Source organism: Plectropomus leopardus, chromosome 9 (genome assembly GCF_026936395.1).
Source record: "Plectropomus leopardus strain MGB_pleo_1.0 chromosome 9, ASM2693639v1, whole genome shotgun sequence".
NCBI classification, from domain to species: domain Eukaryota; kingdom Metazoa; phylum Chordata; class Actinopteri; order Perciformes; family Serranidae; genus Plectropomus; species Plectropomus leopardus.
In genome coordinates this window covers 23,731,535-23,752,020 of record NC_142184.1, presented here as the reverse complement: position 1 = coordinate 23,752,020, position 20,486 = coordinate 23,731,535, and the positions used below count along the sequence as shown (strand labels likewise).

The window sequence follows — 20,486 nt, the reverse complement described above, 5'->3', positions numbered from 1 at the left end:
GACCAATCATTTTTGAGCACCAGGTAAACAGTCAGTGTGAAGATCATATTATACAGAATGCACAGGCTGAAATGCAATCTTGGAACCCACTGGCTTTTGTGTCATGATGATTTAGCTTTTTTTTTCCTTTTTTTTTTTTTTTTTTTCTTTTTTGCCTTTATTAGACGAAAGGATTAGAGAGCGGGGATGACATGCAGCAAAGGGCCACAAGCTGGAAGCGAACCCCTAGCGACCTGCAGCAAGAAAAACAGCCCTTGTACATCGGGCATCCACACTATCCACTGAGCTAACGGGCACCCCAATGGTTTAGCTTTTTGTTCGTTTTTTTCTTTTTCTTTTTCTTTTTCTTTTTCTTTTTCTTTTTCTTTTTTTTTAAATATCTGCATTCATATGTAGATATCACATGGTGATTAGCCAAAATGACTGGTGCACTGAAAATTTTTGGCTTGAATATCTGCTGGCTACACTGGCACCCCAGAAATATCAGCTGTTGCCCCTGGCTTATCATCGCCAGATCTATAGCCGATGGGTTTCAAGATTGAAAAACATTTCTGACCAGAGGCTGGAAGTAATGATGTCAGTTAAACTTAGAACTGCCAGTAGTGGTTGCTACTAGCAACATTTTGTTCAACTGAAACCAGCTGCTGGTGGCATATCAAACCTTGATCACAAGACCTGTCTGTATTTGTGAACATTATGAACAATTATGTGACTGTCTTTCTTTTGGTTTAGTGTGTCATTAGTCCATAAGGGCTGGACGACATGTGGAGCAGGACACTTAAATACCTAAATAAAAATCAGTTTATCTTAGAACAGTCAACAAATCAAATCTGTGGCACATGATCTTTGTTCAAGATAGGCTGGTACAAGCAATGTCTGTTTTTGTTCCTAGACTTTTGTCTAGAATGTATGTACTTCATGCAGACATGTATACTGAGTTTATGGAATATTTTCAGGATTAGGTTAGGACCAAGTATTAAAATCATGATCAAAAAACAACAACAAACACACATGCACAGTATAAGGGCCCTTGCACATTGAGTCCAGTGCATTTTATTGTGCTATTCATTGCGAAAACTTGCAATACGAGAAAACATAAGACACATTTCCTCCCTTGCTTCTCCCGACTGGAGGTACCTATCTGGCTGTCACCAGTTTCTCCCCATGTTTTGCATTTGGCACTGCAGCTGCATGACAGAGCTGAGCTGTCCTCCCTCTCTGTCTTCACACTGTCTCTTGCTGTCTGTGGGACTGCAATCCACATCCTCCACCTTGTCATCATCCACCTGAATGCTAAAATCCGACCAGTTGAAAGTGAGCTATGAAACAATACTGTGCTCCCCGTTCCTCTCTTTTGTTGCACGTGTGTCCCACTGCCACATTTTCTTCACTGATTAGTAGTGAAACAACTCTCTAAAAGCTTTTAATGGATACGGAAAACACAGAAAATTGAACCTCTTCTGAAAACTTTAATGACAGATGAAAGTTTTAGAGTCAGTAGGCAGTTGTGTTTGACATGTTGTGGGGTCATATTTATTTTTAGACGTGTGAAAATTTCATACAAAAAAACAGACTCAGTGTGCAAAGGCCTTTAGTGGCAAATTACCCATAAGGAACTGCTTAAATTGCCCATTCACCCAAATCACACAAACACATTTTCTTGCTTACCTCTTGTGGTAATATGCTGTTCAGATGCTATCAGTTTTGTGTGCAAGATTTGGAGATATTGCTGGAGTTTATGCCACTCCAGTTGAGTTTGTGATTTGTGGTGCTCAAAGTGTTTGCGTATAACTTTGCCAAAACAGTATTCCAATTACTCTTGATAAACAACACTCATTAGAGTTCTCATTGGAAGTGCTGTCTTTGATTAAGTAACAAACAAACAAAATTCTTTCGATAATTTGAGTGAATAGCTTTTACTTGAGAATAGGCACAGATGTTGGCTTGAGTTATGTGCGATAGGACCTACATTATCCATCTAATTATTGTATAGAATATTGACTTAATCAAGGCATAGAAGCTGCACGATGACAGGAATAATAGAATACTTACAGGTATTCTGTCTTACACAAGTATTAGTAAGAGTAAAACATAGATCTTCTAGTGCCATTAAGTTAAGTCAAACATGAATATCAAAAATGGTAATGTAATGGCATTTCTTCAATGAGTTGTTGAGATATTTCTTTTTGAAAAGAAGGGGACTGACTGACAGACAGACACACATAAATTGTTATCCTGAGAGCCATGCCATTAGTATTGCTTAAAAAACTTAAAACAACAAATAAGGACGGTGTCTGAAAAGTCCAGTAGTGGCTCCTGTAAATGTTTCCTGATAGAAAAAAATGCATTTTGTTTAGGTACTACCTGTGCCTGCAGCTGAGAGATGACATCCTGTCTGGCCGTCTGCCCTGCTCATTTGTCACCCACGCCCTTCTGGGCTCCTACACCGTCCAGGCTGAGCTGGGAGACTACGAGCCCGAGGAACATGGCCCTGACTACGTCAGCGACTTCCGTTTTGCACCCAACCAGACACGTGAGCTGGAGGAGAGAGTAATGGAGCTGCACCGTAACTACAGGTCAGATAAAAAATGCATCTCTGTTAATTAAATTGAATGCCATGACGATAATGGCTGGTATTTTTGATTTGTGGGGTGTATATTGGAATGAAGTGATGAATCATGTGTGGCATTTGTGTCATAGGGGAATGAGCCCAGCCGAGGCAGAGGTGAACTTTCTAGAAAATGCCAAGAAGCTTTCAATGTATGGAGTAGATCTGCATCATGCTAAGGTACCGAGATATGTCTGATAAGTATACTTTTCCAATTTTCAACCAGCTTTTTATCATAACCATGTGAGTCATACATGTCAGTGAACTCTTGTAAACTTCGCTCCATCTTGCCAGCGCCCACATCTTCATGCTCATCTCTCAGCTTAAACATATGATTTAGCAGATTTTCGCTGGATCTTTGGCTGTTGCTCGAACTACAGATTGTACTTTAGTATTTTCGTATGCCCACCACCAGGGACACAAAGAGTATAGTAATGGATTGAGAGAGACACTCACCCCTTTTTGTCTCTCTTAAATGCAGACCAAGCTCGGAAGTGCTGATCAAGTATAAACCAAGTTTTGTTACTGTATTGCCTAAAAATGTCTTCAGAAACATTTTTTAGTGCACTGTTTGGCTGTAATACGAGAATTTATGAACAGGAAGCGGGCACCATACGGTTTTCTATATTGTGTAAAGGAAGGCCGAAAAAAACTGAGATCAAGTGGTAAAACTAAGCTGTCATGACAAAATGTGAACCAATATTCTGTGACTTCAATGCATTTTTCTTGCCTAACATGTATTCAGAAACATGTTTTAATGCACTATTCTGTGTAATATGAGAATATGTGAGCAAGAAGCGGTGGTCGTATTGTATCCTGTTTTGTGCCCACAGAGACTGATAATACTGAGATCAAAAATTAAAACTAAGAAGTGCTAAACAAATAAAAACCAAAATCTTAATACTGCATTGCATATTTCTTGCCCCCAGTGTTTTTATAAACATATTTTAGTTTAGTGTTTACCTGTTCTTGGAGATTGTTATCAGCTGGCCACCATACGCCCTGTGTCAATACAGACAAGCTTGCATTATGTCACCTGCCAGCGGTGACATTTATTGGTCCGGTGCGGCGCAGCACATTCAGGTTGTTGTTGGTTTTCTACCTCTTCAGAAAAAGCGGATGCCACAGCCCTTTTCCTTTGTTTTGTGTGGTCATGTAGCATCAACTTTAAAAGTATTTATGTCTTTCGAATACATAGACAGCCTAGTTTTGTGAAAAGACCATCTTTCCAGTGGTGAAATATTTCTTTAGGTATTTGGAAACTGCCATTGCTCTTTTGTCTGAGGTTTTCTGATGCTCAGTGCCTGTGCTCACCAGGATTCAGAGGGAATTGACATAATGCTCGGTGTGAGTGCCAACGGTCTGCTCATCTACCGCGACCGTCTAAGGATCAACCGATTTGCCTGGCCAAAAATCCTAAAGATCTCCTATAAGAGAAGCAACTTCTACATCAAGATCCGCCCAGGAGAGGTGAATAAAAACTGTCAATATCTTGTCTTTTGCATCTTGCTTGACTTAGGAGTTCACTACGCAATTATTGCCTGCACTTTCTCACTAAAACAGCGCATAACAGTCATTCAGGCAGCGCAGAGGCAAGTGGAATAAAGGATCATTTGGTAAAGAGCCAACTCCACATTTCTATTTCATGGTTTCACAGTTGTTAAAATTACATCATTGTCTCTCTTGAGTCGTCTCAAGCAGCATAAATAGTCATTTCATGGTTTGATAAAAGTGTTTCTTTTGAGATTTATCTACAGCAAACCATGTGACGACTGACAAGGACATTATTTATAGCCCTCAAAGATACGTTCTTAAAGACTGGACTGATAGGTCATGCTGTTATTCTTCCCTTACGTCTCTCTTCCTCTACAGTGACTTTAAAGTGTGATTAGCCAGTCAAGAGGATTTGCACTTTCATCAAGGATTTTACTTGCAAATGTTAGAACCACATTATGCTTGCTCTGGTTTTCAACAATCTAAAATTATTATGATTTGCTGTTTTTTTTTTTCCTTCCTTCATTATTTGGCCTTTAGGGTATCTGCAGTGTGTTTTGCATCCATTGTTAAAGACATTGATGTCTTCATGGTGAATAGCAAGGCCATTCTGTGCACATACTTTGTCCTGCAGATCTATCCTCTTAAGTCAGCTGTCACCTCAAATTTGCCAGAAGGGTCATGATTGTGTTTTAAAGCTGTTTTATTCTAAACTGGCCCCCATTTGGTGTGTATGGAACAAGAGTTGGCTTCCTCTTGTGGATGGACTGGTCCTGATGTTTAAAGACCTGTTACATTGCTAATAACCTATTGATGTGAAAGCATCTTCTTCTGCTCACGCCACTGAACATCTGATGGAGTGAGTGTGTGAATGGCTAATTTGTGGGTTGGTTAGAGATGGAAAGCCTGACATGGCAGTGGGAGAATATATTTCTACGAGCAAACAGAAAAACAGCATTGATTTCTCCATTGCTGCGGAGTAAACACAATTCACCCCTGCCACCATCCCTCCATCTCTCCCCACACTCACTCCCTTCACTCTCCTTTTCTTCTTCACCTCCCCTCTTCCTCCTTCTCCACCTCCACTTATTTCCATCACGGCTCAGTATGAACAGTTTGAGAGCACCATAGGCTTCAAGCTGCCCAACCATCGGGCCTCGAAGCGATTGTGGAAGGTCTGCATTGAGCACCATACTTTCTTCAGGTAGGACGTGATACTCACAGATACACAGACACACTTTTTCTGCACTGTAGTGGTTTCACACTGCATGAACTGTTAACACTTGGCACATTAATGCAATCATTCAAGTGACACTCATTATACAAATAGTTCCACGGCTCTGTTTAATTTCCCGGAAAGGAACTGATTTGTAACTGTAGAGTAATAGAAAGGCACCTGACCCCAGTATTATGCTACTAATTTTAGGTAAAATGGAGACGGGGATCAATTGGTACTCTTCTAATTAATTAATTCCAAATAATTGCTATTGTAAGCTAGACAGTCTTTTAGTCAGTACACAGCGGGTCAGCTAAACTTTCAGAAACATGAAAATTGTGCACAGGCAAGCCTACATTTCAGCACTTAAGGTATAAAGTTTCAAATAATAACTGATTATTTCTTTGGGTTGAGATAAACTTTTGTCAATTTTACCAGTCAACCTATACAGGAAGACTGATACTACTTCCATGTTTGTATGATAAAATTTTAAGCTAAAAAGAGGGGATGGTTAACTAAAGGATGGTTCTGTCCAAGGCACAGCGCAAGAATTTCAATTTTGGATGGTGCAAAATAGCTTTGTCTTGGCCTTTTAATTTCAGACGGTAATACTGTTAACCTTCCTTTGACGGTTTCCAACAGGTAGTCTCGCTAAAACAAAAAAATGACTGATGTTTTTAGTTTTGGATGGGCTAAAGTAAATTTAACTGGGCCTTTTAATATTACAGGTTGATACTGTTTGCCCTCCTTTGACTGTTTTCAACAGGTAGTGTTGCTGAAACAGAAATGACTGATACAATGCTGTGAACGATGACTATCACTTGTGGTTGATTATGGGACATTCAAAGTCTTTTTCTAAAATATTTTCATTGCTGGGATGGCTTATTATTTACCTGTGACAGTTTGTATTTATTACAAGTGGCACACAGGTAAGTTGCTCATATTGTGTAAAAATAAAACATAGTATCCTATCTATCATATTTAATTTTTGTGCTGTGGCTTTTGTAGTGCATCCATTCAATTAGAACACTGACAAATTAATTCTGTTTAAGGAAACACTATCTTTTTTGGATGATCTGGCTGGATTATTTGTTTAACTTGATTCCAGGGAGAGAGACCGTCTGCACAGTGAGCAGTGAGACAGTGCTGCACTGCACTGTCAATCCATACGCTTGTCTCAAGAGAGACGGTCCTTGTTTTCAAGGCAACACAGAGACAAACAGGCAGGAATTTTCAGCTCTACTTCTCGCCCTGCCTACATTGTTTCCGGGTTCCTCTATTCTCAAGAGGAAATGCATTTGCAGCAGTGAAATATGACAATGACTGCACTGCATCTGCATTCTGAACCGCTGATACACACATTTTGCACTGATGGAAACTGACAATTTACTATAGGCTATAGCAACACATCAGTTTTCAGCTATGTCATTTGTCATCAACCAGTGGTATAAGTTGGTGGGCCCAGGCCTGGTGTGCCTTCCTGTAATGCTGGTGCTGTTCTATCTGAAGGTAACAAAATATACCCACCAGCACCTCTAAAACTCACAAATTAACACCCAGTATCCCATCTGTTTAATTTGTAAAAAAAAAAAAAAAAACAACTAGAAAAATGTGAAATATACTGTATGTTGTGGTTTTACAGGGCTAGATTATTTCTTGGCAAGGCACTGTGACTTCTACATAATGGCATCAAGACTCGAGGAAGGTGTAGAGGTGCTGTTTGGGGGATTTTGTTTCTTTCCAATTGATGTAATCCCAGATCTTTGTCTGTATTTTTCCTACAATTATTACCAAGTTACAAACTGTTATTTTTAGAAAATTATAGGAAATTAGTGACCGGTAGAAAAAAAAACCCTGTAGGACTGTGTAATTGTGTAATTCAGCAAAAGATGTTAACAAGGTGCTGAATCAAGTATTTGCAGTACATTTACACAAACTGAACCTTCCTGCAGGTTGGTTTCCCCAGAGCCGCCTCCCAAGGGCTTTCTGGTGATCGGCTCCAAGTTCCGCTACAGCGGGCGGACCCAAGCACAGACCAGACAGGCCAGTGCTCTGATTGACAGGCCTGCCCCACAGTTCGAACGGTCTGTTAGCAAGAGGTACATGTTGCCCCGAAGTATTGATGGAGGTAAGAACTCAGATGATTTCACTGACCACATAAAGGTTAATTGATATTTCCTGGATTAAAATGAGAGTCATTAACTTGAATCTGATGCTTCGGGTTAAAATGGATTGATGGCAATGTATGCATGAAAACAGACTTTGAGCATTCTCAGCAGCAAAACTGATTGATTTTTATGTTATGGCCCTCAAAATAAGGTGAATGCCTACCAAATCTTTGAGAGTCCCATGTTGTCAGAGCCTGAAATTTCTTGGCAGCAAAAGAAATAAAGGCAGCTTTTAAGTCATTTCATGACTGAGCACAGCCTAGTGATGTATTTTGCCTTATTAAAGACTGTACAGTCAATTATGTGTAGTCCAAGTCGTTGATGTTTCCCACCCATTGTGCTTCACTAGCCTCAGCTTTAGGCTACAGTATGGACCAGCTGTCCCAGCGAAGCTCCAGTGAACGCACACAGTTCATGTCCAGAGAAGACCTGGACCAGGAGGGCAGCCTGGACCTTGACCATGATCAGTACCAGTACCAGGACCAGGACCAAGACCAGTACACAGATCAGGAGCTGGAGCAGTATGATAGTCAGGATCAAGATCAAGTTCAGAAGCCCCCTCGGGGTGCCAACATCTCAACACCCACCAAGACTTTGGAGCTAAAGGTACAAGATAAGTTCAAATGCAAAGAAACCTGCCTTCATTGCATTCTTTGCAACCTTAAAGGGATGGTTAAGATTTTTGAAGTAGTGTTGTATGGGGTAAGGTCTTAAGGATAAGAGCTGATATTGAGCCAACCAATCAACAATATAAATTAAATTAATACTCACCTGATAATTGAAATATTGCCTTTCAAGTGTGAAAACTATATCATATTTTTGAGGAAAATGCAACGAAACATACAAAAGCAGTTTTGTTGGCTATTTGAGAAAATACACCGCTTCGCCCCAAGTCTGAAAAATCCCTCATGAACTTCTGACTACCACTCGTCATTCCTCTCTCACATTCCTTTTCATTTAGGACTGTAATCACCGTCCCTACTTCTTCTCTCCTTGGCCTAATTTCCCCTATTTCCTGCTCCTCTGCAGACTTATAACACTTCACAGTATGAGTCCTCCCACCTCACCATTTCTGCAATCGCCTCCCGAAGTATAACTCGACCTCTTTGCTGCAGATGATATTTTTTCCACCCAGCATCCTGCTTCTAACAGTTCTTGTTAACACACTCTGCTAACCTCTGCTCTCTTCTCTCCGACCTCTCTGTCATCTACCTCGTACCTTTCCTGCAGGGTGAGGAGGAAGGCTCGCCTGTAGACTCAAAACCAGAGGTATTTTGGCCTTGGACCTTAGTGTCTTGTCTGTGTGGTTTTGGTTGTTGTAGGTCATGCACCTGCACTCTGTGTTACACAACCTATCCTTGATTGTTTGTCTCTGGAGGGAATGTTATTTCTTTTCATGTCATGATTTCCAGGATTTTACTGAGTGCAATCCATGGAAACTGCATGAATCTATCTTCAGATGAATAGACACTAAATGTTTAATATGGATTTATTCAGGCTCTTTCTTTTTTCTTTTTTTCTTGTGTGCCCACTAGAAAATTCATTAGATTTTCTTCATAGGCATTTAGCCCAGCTCTAATCCAGAGTGATTTAAGCAGTGGAAAAGGCTTTTTCTTTTCAATTGTCAACACATCTTTAACAGTGTCCCTGTGTGAAATTAGAGGGATTGATTGTTATTAGAAGGATAAACAGATGGCCCTTGAGCACTGTTGATGATTCAGTGTTCCCTAGTTGGCAAATCTCCTGGTACTCCAGCAGAGATCCGTCAAAGTTTTTTATTTTTATTTTTATGCAGTGACAGCTTTCTATGCATACACTCTATGTTGTGCAGATGAACGCATTCTTTTTATGTTATATTTTTTTGGTTATTCCAGTGTATCTAGTCTCGTATTATTCCTGTGCAGGTATGTGTGGTAGTGTTCTCAAGTACTGCAGGAAATATTGGCACTGCATTGGTCACTAAGAGGTCTGTTCATTTGTGGTTTTGTAATGCCTTCTCACCAAATGTTTGGATGAAGAAGTATGGGAATAATCCCCCTCTCCCAACCCTTATGCTCAGTCAGTAGAGGACTGCATTAATTGTCAATTGGCTGACACTGAAATGGATTGTCCCTGTCTTCTTGGCAGAACATCAAATGGCTGAACAGTCTTAAGTCAAATACCCCGTTGGTGTCAAATGCTTGTCTGTCTGTCTGTCTGGCCGCCTGCCTTTTTGACTCACCTGCAGCACTTTACCTCTTTGTCTCTGCACGCTTCTGTCCTCAACCCCATCCACTACCCCAAATCTTCAACCCTCCTGCTCTCTCAAAACCCTTAACTTCATCTCACTTGCCCCACCTCGGGCTCCCTCATCTGTTGGACAAGGATCTGGCCATCCCTCGGCCCAAACAGGAGGTACTGCTTGTCCTCTCTCTTAGGCATGTGCTGTGTGTGACCTTCACCAGGTGTGCTGTGTTTTCGTATCCACAACTGTGCTTATTGTTATAGACTTACTGTTAAAACACCGCGAACGGCAACAGCAATGGAGTTCATGTTAAAACATTTAGCACTAGTATTATTGCACTAGTGATGGGACGATTTAAAAAACATTTACATGAAATTAATTGTGTTGAATTTCACTTATTGTGATAATTGTAAATATTGTGTCCAGCAGCACCCAAAGAGAGTTTTAGGCAACCAACAGCAAAACACTCTGCAAAAAAAAGGCTGCATATGTGACGGGTCACAACTTCATGCGATGAGATTCAGCTCCAAAATGCTTTTACTTCTACACACCACAGACAATCAGGTGGATTATGGGTCTCTTTAATGCACAGTGCGCTCTGTAAACACAGTATGGCAGTGGGATGACGATGGCAATCTGCATTGGTCTCGGGGTAACAGTTACAGTGCATTCCTCAGCACTCTGTGTATTTTCATAATCGAAAATACATGGAATCATTATAACATGTTGTGATCCTATAGTGTAAACTATTTGTCTACTACATTGCTTCAGGCTACATATTCACATTTCCATTAGACTAGCAATAAAAAGAAAAATCCAATAATCAATTTTAAAAGTGAGAAAAGACTGATGAACAAAGCCGCCATTTACAACAGCGCACATACACATCATGTGGCTAATTAACATACTGCTACTCCCATGAGGAACGAACAGCTCGTATCAATAAACAGGATAAAACGATCCACTGACAAATCATAACATCAAACAGAGAAGTGCATAAAATGTTACCTGTAAACACAGTATATGACAGTGGGATGACAATGGGAATAGGCATTGGTTTCCGGGATAACAGTCTGGATAACACATGGAACACCTGGATAATTAAGCTAGTTTTACACCAAAAGTGACCATTTTATCGCTCTAAAGGAAATATATCACAAAATGGCTGAAAACAGTTGGTTAAGGTTGTTATATCTAAATTATATGAAAAATATAAGGCATTAACATTTAAAAGTCTTACAAATCAGCAATTATCCCAGACCAACAAGAGAACACAACCTACCGCAGTGCATTCCTCAGCGCTCTGTGGAGTTCCCCTGCCAGCCCACACATAATACTGCTTCACCAGCAGGTGACGCTGTTGCACCACTTTGCTGTAATTTAACCAAGTATTTTCTACTCTGTTACACATATACTTGAAAAAAAGCACAAAATCTTACTTAAGCATTGGCACATTTGATGTCAAAGGATATGATGCCATTATGAATTGTTTCGTTTTTTACTAAAAATAATATTTGATTCTTAACAAATTGTAAGGTAAAGTGATTCAGGCCTGTTTTAGTGCCAATTTACATTTTAAACAAATTATATATTCTGAATCACAATTATTTTGGCAGGATAATAGTGACATGACATTTTCATATCGTCCCATGCCTACTCAGCCCACGTAATTTTTTGGTGAACCACTTTCTTAAAAGCAACACCCTGGTTTTGCATGTCATTTTCTGTCAAATTTAATGAGAGCTATTACCAGTGAATGTTTGTTATAAATGCCTAGCCTTTGATCGAAGAATTTTCAAAACCTCCCGTTTGGGGCTGTGTGCTCTTCCAAGGTGCAAGAACAGTACCAAGCACTTTTTGAAATGTATTATTTAATAGAGTTATTTCATATCATTACTTTTAAACCTCCAGACCTTTAACTTAAACATGTCTACACTGCCGCAAGGTAAAAGGAAAACACTGATATGATCTGACTGTACTGTAATGAGGTCTATATCTGTTTTGGTCATCAGCAAGACCTCTTTTGTCCTCTATATGGTGCAGCATTTGATTCTACCTACAACCCATTTACAAACCCTCAGCACCACACATTCATCAAAACAGAGTAAGAATTTTGAGAGGTTCATTTCAACTGAAATCCACATCAAGTTAAAGTGTTGGAATGACTGCAACCAAATTCAGATATTAGACTCAGATGTAGGATTTTAACTTATGTTAATGTGTGTCCCTGGTGTGCCCTTCACTGTGTAAGCAGCAGTTCCTGGATAAGCCAGAAGATGTTCTACAAAAGCACCAGGCCAGCATCAATGAGCTGAAGAGAGCTTTGAGGCAGCCTAACAGCAAGATGGCCCAGAGGGAGAAACGCCTGTCCTCAGCTACTCCTCCTGGAGGAACCCCCGAGCGGAAACCAGTAAGAACTAGCTCCTTTTCTCAAAGTACAATACTCATTTTTCTACAATTAATTTCCTACATATTACAGTTTTGTTGGTCAGCCCTTTCCCATTGTGACAATTCATTATAGTCTCTGACAATTCTTTGATTCCATGAGCCAAAACACAGAAAACAAGAAAAAAGCTTGAAATGCATCTAAGTTTGCACAGTCATAGGTTCCCCCAATTTATCACAAATTACTTACAGGAATTATATGGGGTTGCAATGATATCAGTAGTGAAAAGCAGTGTTAGATACACTGCTAGGCTAATGCAACTGTCTACTCTATGTCAACATAGGCGACCGGTGGTGGCAAATTGATTGACAAGCAGGATGCTTATGAAGGAGAGCTGGATACTTACTCTAAAATGGAAAAGAGTAAGATCTCTTCTATGGGCAGAGACATGTTCTCTGTGGCCCTTTGGACTGAAGCAAAGATGAACAACTGTCAGAAAGCCAGGGACTCTTTAATAACTAGACCGGGAACATCTCTGAAACAGGAAACAGACTTTACTGCAACAGTACTGACAGATATGAACACCATGGACGATACAGTAGGAACTAACGGGCACCACAATGCCATATTAGCGAGGAATGCCATTCAAGAAAATGGATTTAGCTCTCCGCATGACAAACAAGGTGCAATCATCAACAGAGACATGAGGCATACTCAGTATAAGCACAGCATTCACCGAGAGAGACCAAACGACTTCGAAGCTCCGATGGCTGTGGATTCTCTCCCAAAAGGCAACGGAGGCAGAATTGAGACTGATGCGAGGCACTGTGAGAAAATAAAAGACTCGAGCCCCGTGGGAGCGCAAGATTGCAACAAAACAGGGAACTCACATTCAGAAGTCACCAAAATAGTTCCTCTCAAGCCACAAAGATCAAAGAAGTCTTTGAACAAAGAGAACACAGGTGTTGTAAACCCTCAAACTCAAAGTCGGTCTGATAGAGGCGTCTTTGGAGCGAGTGGGGATGTAAAGATGACAAAATCAAAAGATGGATCCTGCGAGGCAGGAAGGAGAGTGGATGATAATGTACTGCGGTATACCGAAAATGTTGTCAAGGAAAACACAGGGGCCACCAAGTACCACAGTGAGGCTGCAATGTCATATCAGCAGCAGCCTCTACTACATCAACACATTAAGAACGAACTCTTTGGGCATCAGGAGCTCAGAGACTGCAGAGGAGGAAGAGGGCATGACGATAATTTTCAAAATGACTCTGAGTTGAAAGAGAGTCTACTCTCTAGCTGCAAATTTCCAACAGCTCCCCCTCGAACTCTCCCGCTGAAAACACAGTGGTCGCGAGACCGACAGAGCAACATGGACAGCAGCCACATCCACCACAGGACGCCCAGCCAAGAAACAGCCAAGAGGAAGCAAGCGGTAAACCCTATCTGCCCCCTAACCTCTTTGTCAATCATCGGAAAGTAAAGCATTGCATGAGCTTCAGGCGATGTCGTGCGAATCTTGTTTTTACCATCTTAAAAACAAACAATCACACATACTTCAGAACTCATGTGGCTGTGTATGAGAAAGCAAAAGCTCACGTTCCTTGGCATCGCATCATTGACCGACTCAGTTCACGTCCATGGCCCAGAGGGCTTTTTTGCTTTCCCTTGTCCCCTTCGCAACGCTTGACATCTGCTTGGCCATTTCAGAACGCTGCGGGCCTTTAAGCACAGTTCCCTATGCTTAAGCTTCAGGCGTCCCTATTTATCCCACCTTGACTTGTCACGTTCACACCTGGTCTCTCCTTCCAACATCCTCACAGAGTAAGGTGGCTGCTGTTGCAAGGAGTGCTAGACCTTTCCACCATTTTTCTTTGAAAACCTCCTTTTCACATAATTTAAATCCTTTATGTAAAGGCTGAGAAGGGCATTTTTAACCAAATGTTCTGCCTTGGCATCTCTGTGGCTACAGCAGAAAATGAAAAAGGCGATTAGATGTAATCACAGGCTGCAGAGCTGCCAAACCTCTTCAGGGCTTAGGCATTCATATGCTGCATTTACAATTATGAATACCTCTTTCCTGAAAGGGATTTTGGAAAATCTTACCTTTCAGTGCATGGCATTACCATTGCACTTGCAGTCATTTCTGATGATGTCAACCTGTAAAATATACCCTATGTGCATGCTTCTGACAGGAGCCGTAAGCTTTACAGTCTCTGGGAATTCTCATATGTTTGTTTAGTGTTTAAATTTCACAGGAGCCCTGAAGTTGGTGGATGAATTAAAAGGTGCAGTACGTAATGTTGGAGAAACATAGTTGATTGTTGAGTCTCATAACTTGGTCGTCAATTATAGATACTTGATGGATTTTTCAGTTCAGCTACCAACACAAAGACCAGTATTTGACCTTGGAATGAAACTCAACTGTCTTTCTCCAAAGTTACACACAGCACCTTTTAAAGGTCCAGTGTGTAGGATTAAGGGGGATACACTGGCAGAAAGGGAATGCAATATACTAAAAATGACAAGAATTGATGTGTTTTTGCTTCCTTAGAATTAGCTTTTTATATCTACATAGGGAGTGGGCCCTTGACCATTGAGATGGCCATGTTGTATCTTCATGTTTTTTCAGTAGCCCAGAATGGACAAACCAAACACCAGAGGCATTCGTGCATTTGTGTCAGCCACCATAGTTGCAGCCCCTCTGTGACGACAGTGTTTTGTTTTGTTTTTTATGTGAAACTCCATTACCCCCTGTTTTACCAATTTAAATCACACAAAAGACCTCTACTGATAATTTGGCTCACTTTAAAAACCTCTGTCTGGATCTTAAGTAATCAGAAAAGAAAGGGGAGCACACATTAGCAGGTGCTGGGCTCATGACCCATCTCCTACATGATGTGCAGCATAGGAGAAACACTGATTTGGTACTGAAACAGCTTTATTCATTGTTTTGACTTGTTTTAATTGCCTGGTCTATTTGTCTTTAAGAGGAAGAGATCTCTGCAGATGATTTGGCTCTCTGTAAAAATGTCTTAAACAATTATCTGAAGGAATCCTAACCAAGTAATTTCAGCTAGTTGCAATTTGCAGTCCTCACCAATAGATGCCATTAAATCCCCCCAAATCGTACACACTGGACCTTTAAGTGTTTATATATTAAAAATAATAATGCAGAGAACTCCACCCAGCACAAAAGCAATTAGTTTAAAACCTTTGACAACATTGCAAACACTGTTTCAATAAATGTGACAAACAATGCTTTTATCAGCTGTGTTTTGTGCTGAAATCAGAACATTTTAAAACAGTGACAAAGAAAAAAAAATTTCCTTAAGGTCTCCCAGCTCTCTAGTATAGATTGGTATCATGCTTTGTGGTTATAGTTTCTAAGATTTGACACATGCTTTATTATATTAATGTCTGCTTCCTTTTTGTTCTTCTTTTACAGGACACGCCTCCCACGCCTGCTATTCACGAGGAACCTTTCAACGAAGCTTCAGTGAGTCGTCTCTCAGCTCTAACATTTCCATTTGATTGTTTTTTTGCGACTGGAAATCAGTAAACAAACCGCACTTATTTTTTTTAATGTAGTTCTCTTCAAAATTTGTATGTGTTTATAGGCAAATGGGAACTGGTTTCACTATTTTGGTTTCATTAACAGCACAATCTAAATTCTAACCTAATTAAAGGGGAAGCCCCACCACGGTTCAAAATACATGATTTGAAACCACACATTAACAAGATTTACACCAATTTTTTTCTGATGCTATGAAAGATTATATTGGTAAATACTGGAAAACTGGCCTACATTTCTGATCATTAGAAAACACAGAAAACCATGTGTTTTTCTATAGCTCACATTATTTGATTATGTAAGTAAATCAATGAGTAAATCAATTTTTACATGGCTTGATTTTCTGCACTCTTCTCTGCAGAGGGAACCGTGGGAGAAACGCCTAGGCTCTGTCTCTGAGGATGATCAGGACCACGAGATCCTGTACCTGAAGGAGACCCACCTGGGCATTGAGCGCAAATGTTCCAGCATCACAGTCAGCTCTACGTCCAGCTTGGAGGCCGAAGTAGATTTCACTGTTCTCACAGACCTGCACACAGGCATGGAGGAGTTCTCCAGGGGCATGACAGAGCTGGGGGAGAGGGATCTGTCACCTGATGTGGGGCTGTGCTTTGGCATGGACTTGCTTCAGCAGCAGGGCCCATCTGAACCACCTCCTCCTTTAGTGTCCGCTGCTCTGTCCAGAGGAGCCAGCAGCAGCCCTCCAGCCAAACATGTCCAGGTCGAAGAAGTCCGACCAGAGGTCAAACGGCCTGATGTGCAGGTAGAGTCCTTTATTAAGTGTTTGTAGTTTCTCCTTTTTTAGTTTGATGTGTTCAGACAGGTAAGAAGAACCATGCTATTTTTAGGCACCTAAAAATATGTGTCCTCTTTCAATCAGACTGCAGTGAAGGTGAGTATGGCTGTGAAATCAAAGTGTTTTTGACCTATATAGAAATAAATAAAAGGGTGAATGCAAGTGTTTTTCCAAATACAGGAGTTGGGACTTGATTTCCATCCTCCTCAGCCCTTCCTCTTATAACACCATTGTATCACCCTTTTAGTGCCGCCCAAGTTTCCAACAAAGTGTGATGACAGGCCACCAAAGCGAGCTGTTGATGGGTTCATGCAAGTTTTGTTTACAAGCCTGTACAGTAGTTGGTCAGTGTGAACGTGAGCGAGATGTACGTAAATAGAGCAGTAACAACATTTCCACTGTGGCACAAATAAAAAAAAAAATTAAAAAAACAAATCAAGGTGTGATCACACCCTGAAGTGTTTGTCACACATTTCAATGAGCTTTTCTGTGTCTGGTGTTTTTGTTGTTCAAGTTTTTGATTTGAATTGTCAGTGGGCTGCAAAACATAAAGGTCTACAGTTGAAAATGTACTATTTAATATATATCAATGCTTCTGATGCACTGAAATCAAGTTGAGAGCAGACAAAGGACACAGTAAGTGGCTGTAATGAAACGTGGTTCAAGTTGAATGCTCTTTATCAAGCAGCACTAAGTGATAATAAAGAGAGACCCTTCATCTTTTCTTTAATTCTACTGTAAAATATGTCTCTAAAGCACTGAGCTCTAAGCACACTGTCCATTTGTGTGTTACATTACAGTCACTTAAGTTTGTCTTTTGCTTTGTGTGCTCTTTTGATTATTTTTGTACATCAGAGGCTTCAATAAATATCTTCATTTTTGCAAGCAAAGAGTTTTCCATCTGGTGAATCTAGGCCTTTTTGAAACCCAGATTTACCACTTAAATTTAAGTGAAAGTCAACTGACCTTCAAGTTCATTTGTCATATGTGTAAAACTATTTTTTTCCCCTCACCTAAGCCTGTAGTACCCAAAAAACCAAAGAGGTCAGTGCCGGTGTCATCGTCAGTGGACAGAGAGTCACACAGAGAAGCTAGTCGTGTCTCTGCCGTCACACCACTGAGCAGGGAGGCCAGTGATGTCATGCCCACACCGACAGTGAGGAAGACAGACGTCAGGACGGAGACTCAGCCCAACGGTTCAGAGGTCACCACGACTATTGTTGAATTCACAGATCAGGTCAGTTTATTATTTTAGTGAAAAATACTGCAGACAAAAAGAATATTCAAACAATCAGTGAATAGGATTTAGAGGGGTATATTGGCAGAATTGGAATATAATAAGTTTTTTTTGTGTATTATCACCTGAAAATGAGAACTTTTGTGGGGTTTTTTTTTTTACATTAAAAGGAGCCATTTACATCTACATAGGAAGGGGGTCCTCGTCAATGGACTCCCCCATGTTGCACTGCCGTATATTTAGAGTATTTCAGAACTGAAAAACCACACACTGACCCTAGATAGGGCCATTCGCGTTTTTGCAACACCCACCATAGTGAGCAGCCCCTCAGTGATGAGCAGCATTGAAAAAATCTTGACCTGTTAAACGTGAAAGTTTGGAGAGGAGAAGACTTCTGCAGACAATTCACCTTCTGCTAAAAACCTCCTGAACAATCAACAGTGAGGGAATTGTAACTGGGAGAAGTTTCCCTACTGCTAGATGCCACTAAATTTCCCCAAACCTTGCACACTGGACTTTGAATGCAACTAGAACTAAAGCATTACTGCCTGCATCACACACTATAAATCTGTCTTTTTCAGGATCATGTTATCACTGGCCTGAGTGATGTTTCTTACTCTACAAGACAGAGCGTATCCCCTGTGAGTACAAACAGAGTGACCTCTTCAATTTTAACTTGACCTGCAATACACATCTTTCTGCTCTCTCGAGTTTAAACCTACCCACAGCACAAAGACAGAAATGTATGAATATGTGTCTGGCTGTCTGAAAATATCAAAACATAATGACATATAACATGTAATGATCTGTACATATTATGTATTTACACAATTTGCCTAATGCTGCCAGCTTTTCTGCTTTCTCAGGTGCATATGAGCAGTCTTGGAAGAGAGGCTACAGGGTCGCCCATCCTCGTCACTGAAAATGTTACCTCGGCAACCACTCAAGTCACTAAGGTAGAGAAGCTTAAGTAGAATTTAAAAAGCACACAATTTACTGTATAATTATGATAAAGTGGGTTTTGCAACACGAGAAGGTGCAGCTCATCTCTTCTGTCTAAGTACAGTTAAATATGGGCTCCACTTGTGAAGGCGATTAGAGAAAAGCCACTGTGTGTTGCAGACGGTGAAAGGAGGATACTCAGAGACCAGGATCGAGAAGAGGATTATAATCACAGGAGACGATGACGTAGACCAGGAACAGGTGAGCTCAAATGAACTGTTGATGCAACGGTACTCAAAATAATTATAAATTTATTTATATGGCACTTAACAAAACCATTGGTCTTGCATTTGGTGAGTACATGGTAGTTAATGGTTGCTAGATTTGGGTTTTAGAATTTTAGAGCATGTTTAGTTGTTGGAACTTTGTAGGCAAGACATGCTGTACATTTCTAATATTATTCTTTTTAAAATGGACTATTTCAATCTTACATTTTATGAAACACTTGATATAATTTAGGTGTAAACATTGCTGTGCCGAAAAAAAAATAATTATGCCTCACATTATTGCATAGATCAACCTACCTCAGATCAGATCAATATTAGCTTACTTAGGCAATTTTAGACATGGGATGAACACATCAGGTGAATAAATGTAATATGCAAATAAAAAAAACCAGCTGTTTCTTGCAAGTATGGCTGTGACTAATGATTGTTTCATTACTGGTTATTGTGATGAACATTTTTTTAGATTATTAGATTAAAAAGTGTCAGATAATGGTAAAAAAAAAAAAAAAATACTTATTGCAAGTTCTCAGAGCCCAACATAAAATGTTGAAATGCCTTGTTTGTCAACCTAAAGATATTCATATTATCATTTTGAAAAGAAACTTTACCTGGAAGTTAAAACCAGGAAAGTTTCACTGAAGAGCATGCTACTCTTTTCCGGGTTTGCCCTGATCACATTCACACTTAAACACATACACACCAGAGAGTTGCCCAGTGCAGCCACAGTCAGAGCGGCTCCACTACGATAATTTATGGTAGAAAAGCAGCAGATCCTCACATCTGAGAGGCTAAGACTTAACAATGTTTGGACTTCTGCTCCAATATTATTTGAATATTTAATGTTTAACAAAAAAAATGATAATTATTGAGCCACGAATCAATGAATAGAGTGTTCCTTTCAGCTCTGTTTGCAAGCATTAAAAAATTGTCAAATTGTTTTTGCTAGTGCAGAAAGATATGTCAATCTTGAAATGAAACTGTAAGGGTTAGGGTACCAGTTATATTCCATTATTGAATAAGAAGTGGAAAAAAAATCTTAAGCAAGAAAACACAAAAATAAAAAGCAATCAAACACAAGAATAAAAAGAAAAAAAACACAAGAATAAAAAATCTCTGCTCCTGTGATTCTCTCTTTCTTTATAGGCTCTGGCTATTGCAATACAAGAAGCCAAGCAGCAGCATCCAGACATGCAGGTGACCAAGGCGGTTGTTGTCAGGGAAACAGAATCGTCCACTGAGGATCGACACGGCGTATCAGAGGTACGGGTGCCATCTTGACTCCAAAAGATAATATCTGGCCAGGATTTAGCCTTACCACCCTCCTTTGAGATTAAGGGATTTAAGGTAAGCTTTTTCTTCTTTCTCTACCTGCAGTCATGATTTCCTGAGATGAGAGCACCCCCCGTTGGACCAGAAGCGTCAGTGCCCAACCTGAAATTGCCACACACCATCCCTACTGATAGACTACTGCCAGTGGCGCTCAAATGGAGCCTCTTGTACACACACGCGCAAAGCTGAAACAAGACTCCTTTGAAATCCTTACACTCCTTTGAA

The 20,486-nt window shown here is 40.3% G+C and overlaps 1 protein-coding gene across 1 annotated transcript in view; it reads left to right on the top strand.

The window, feature by feature from the left end:
• LOC121946934 (band 4.1-like protein 1) overlaps positions 1-20,223 on the top strand; it is a 60,652-nt gene extending 40,429 nt beyond the window's left edge. The window contains 18 exon segments of the mRNA XM_088082285.1: positions 2,358-2,576; positions 2,701-2,788; positions 3,926-4,078; positions 5,209-5,306; positions 7,271-7,446; positions 7,836-8,092; positions 8,717-8,755; positions 9,851-9,880; positions 11,965-12,120; positions 12,440-13,531; positions 15,545-15,595; positions 16,032-16,433; positions 17,485-17,703; positions 18,285-18,344; positions 18,570-18,659; positions 18,826-18,906; positions 20,076-20,198; positions 20,200-20,223. Of these exon segments, the coding sequence (XP_087938411.1) occupies positions 2,358-2,576; positions 2,701-2,788; positions 3,926-4,078; positions 5,209-5,306; positions 7,271-7,446; positions 7,836-8,092; positions 8,717-8,755; positions 9,851-9,880; positions 11,965-12,120; positions 12,440-13,531; positions 15,545-15,595; positions 16,032-16,433; positions 17,485-17,703; positions 18,285-18,344; positions 18,570-18,659; positions 18,826-18,906; positions 20,076-20,198; positions 20,200-20,223 (3,358 nt within the window).
• Positions 20,224-20,486: the final 263 nt, after the last annotated feature.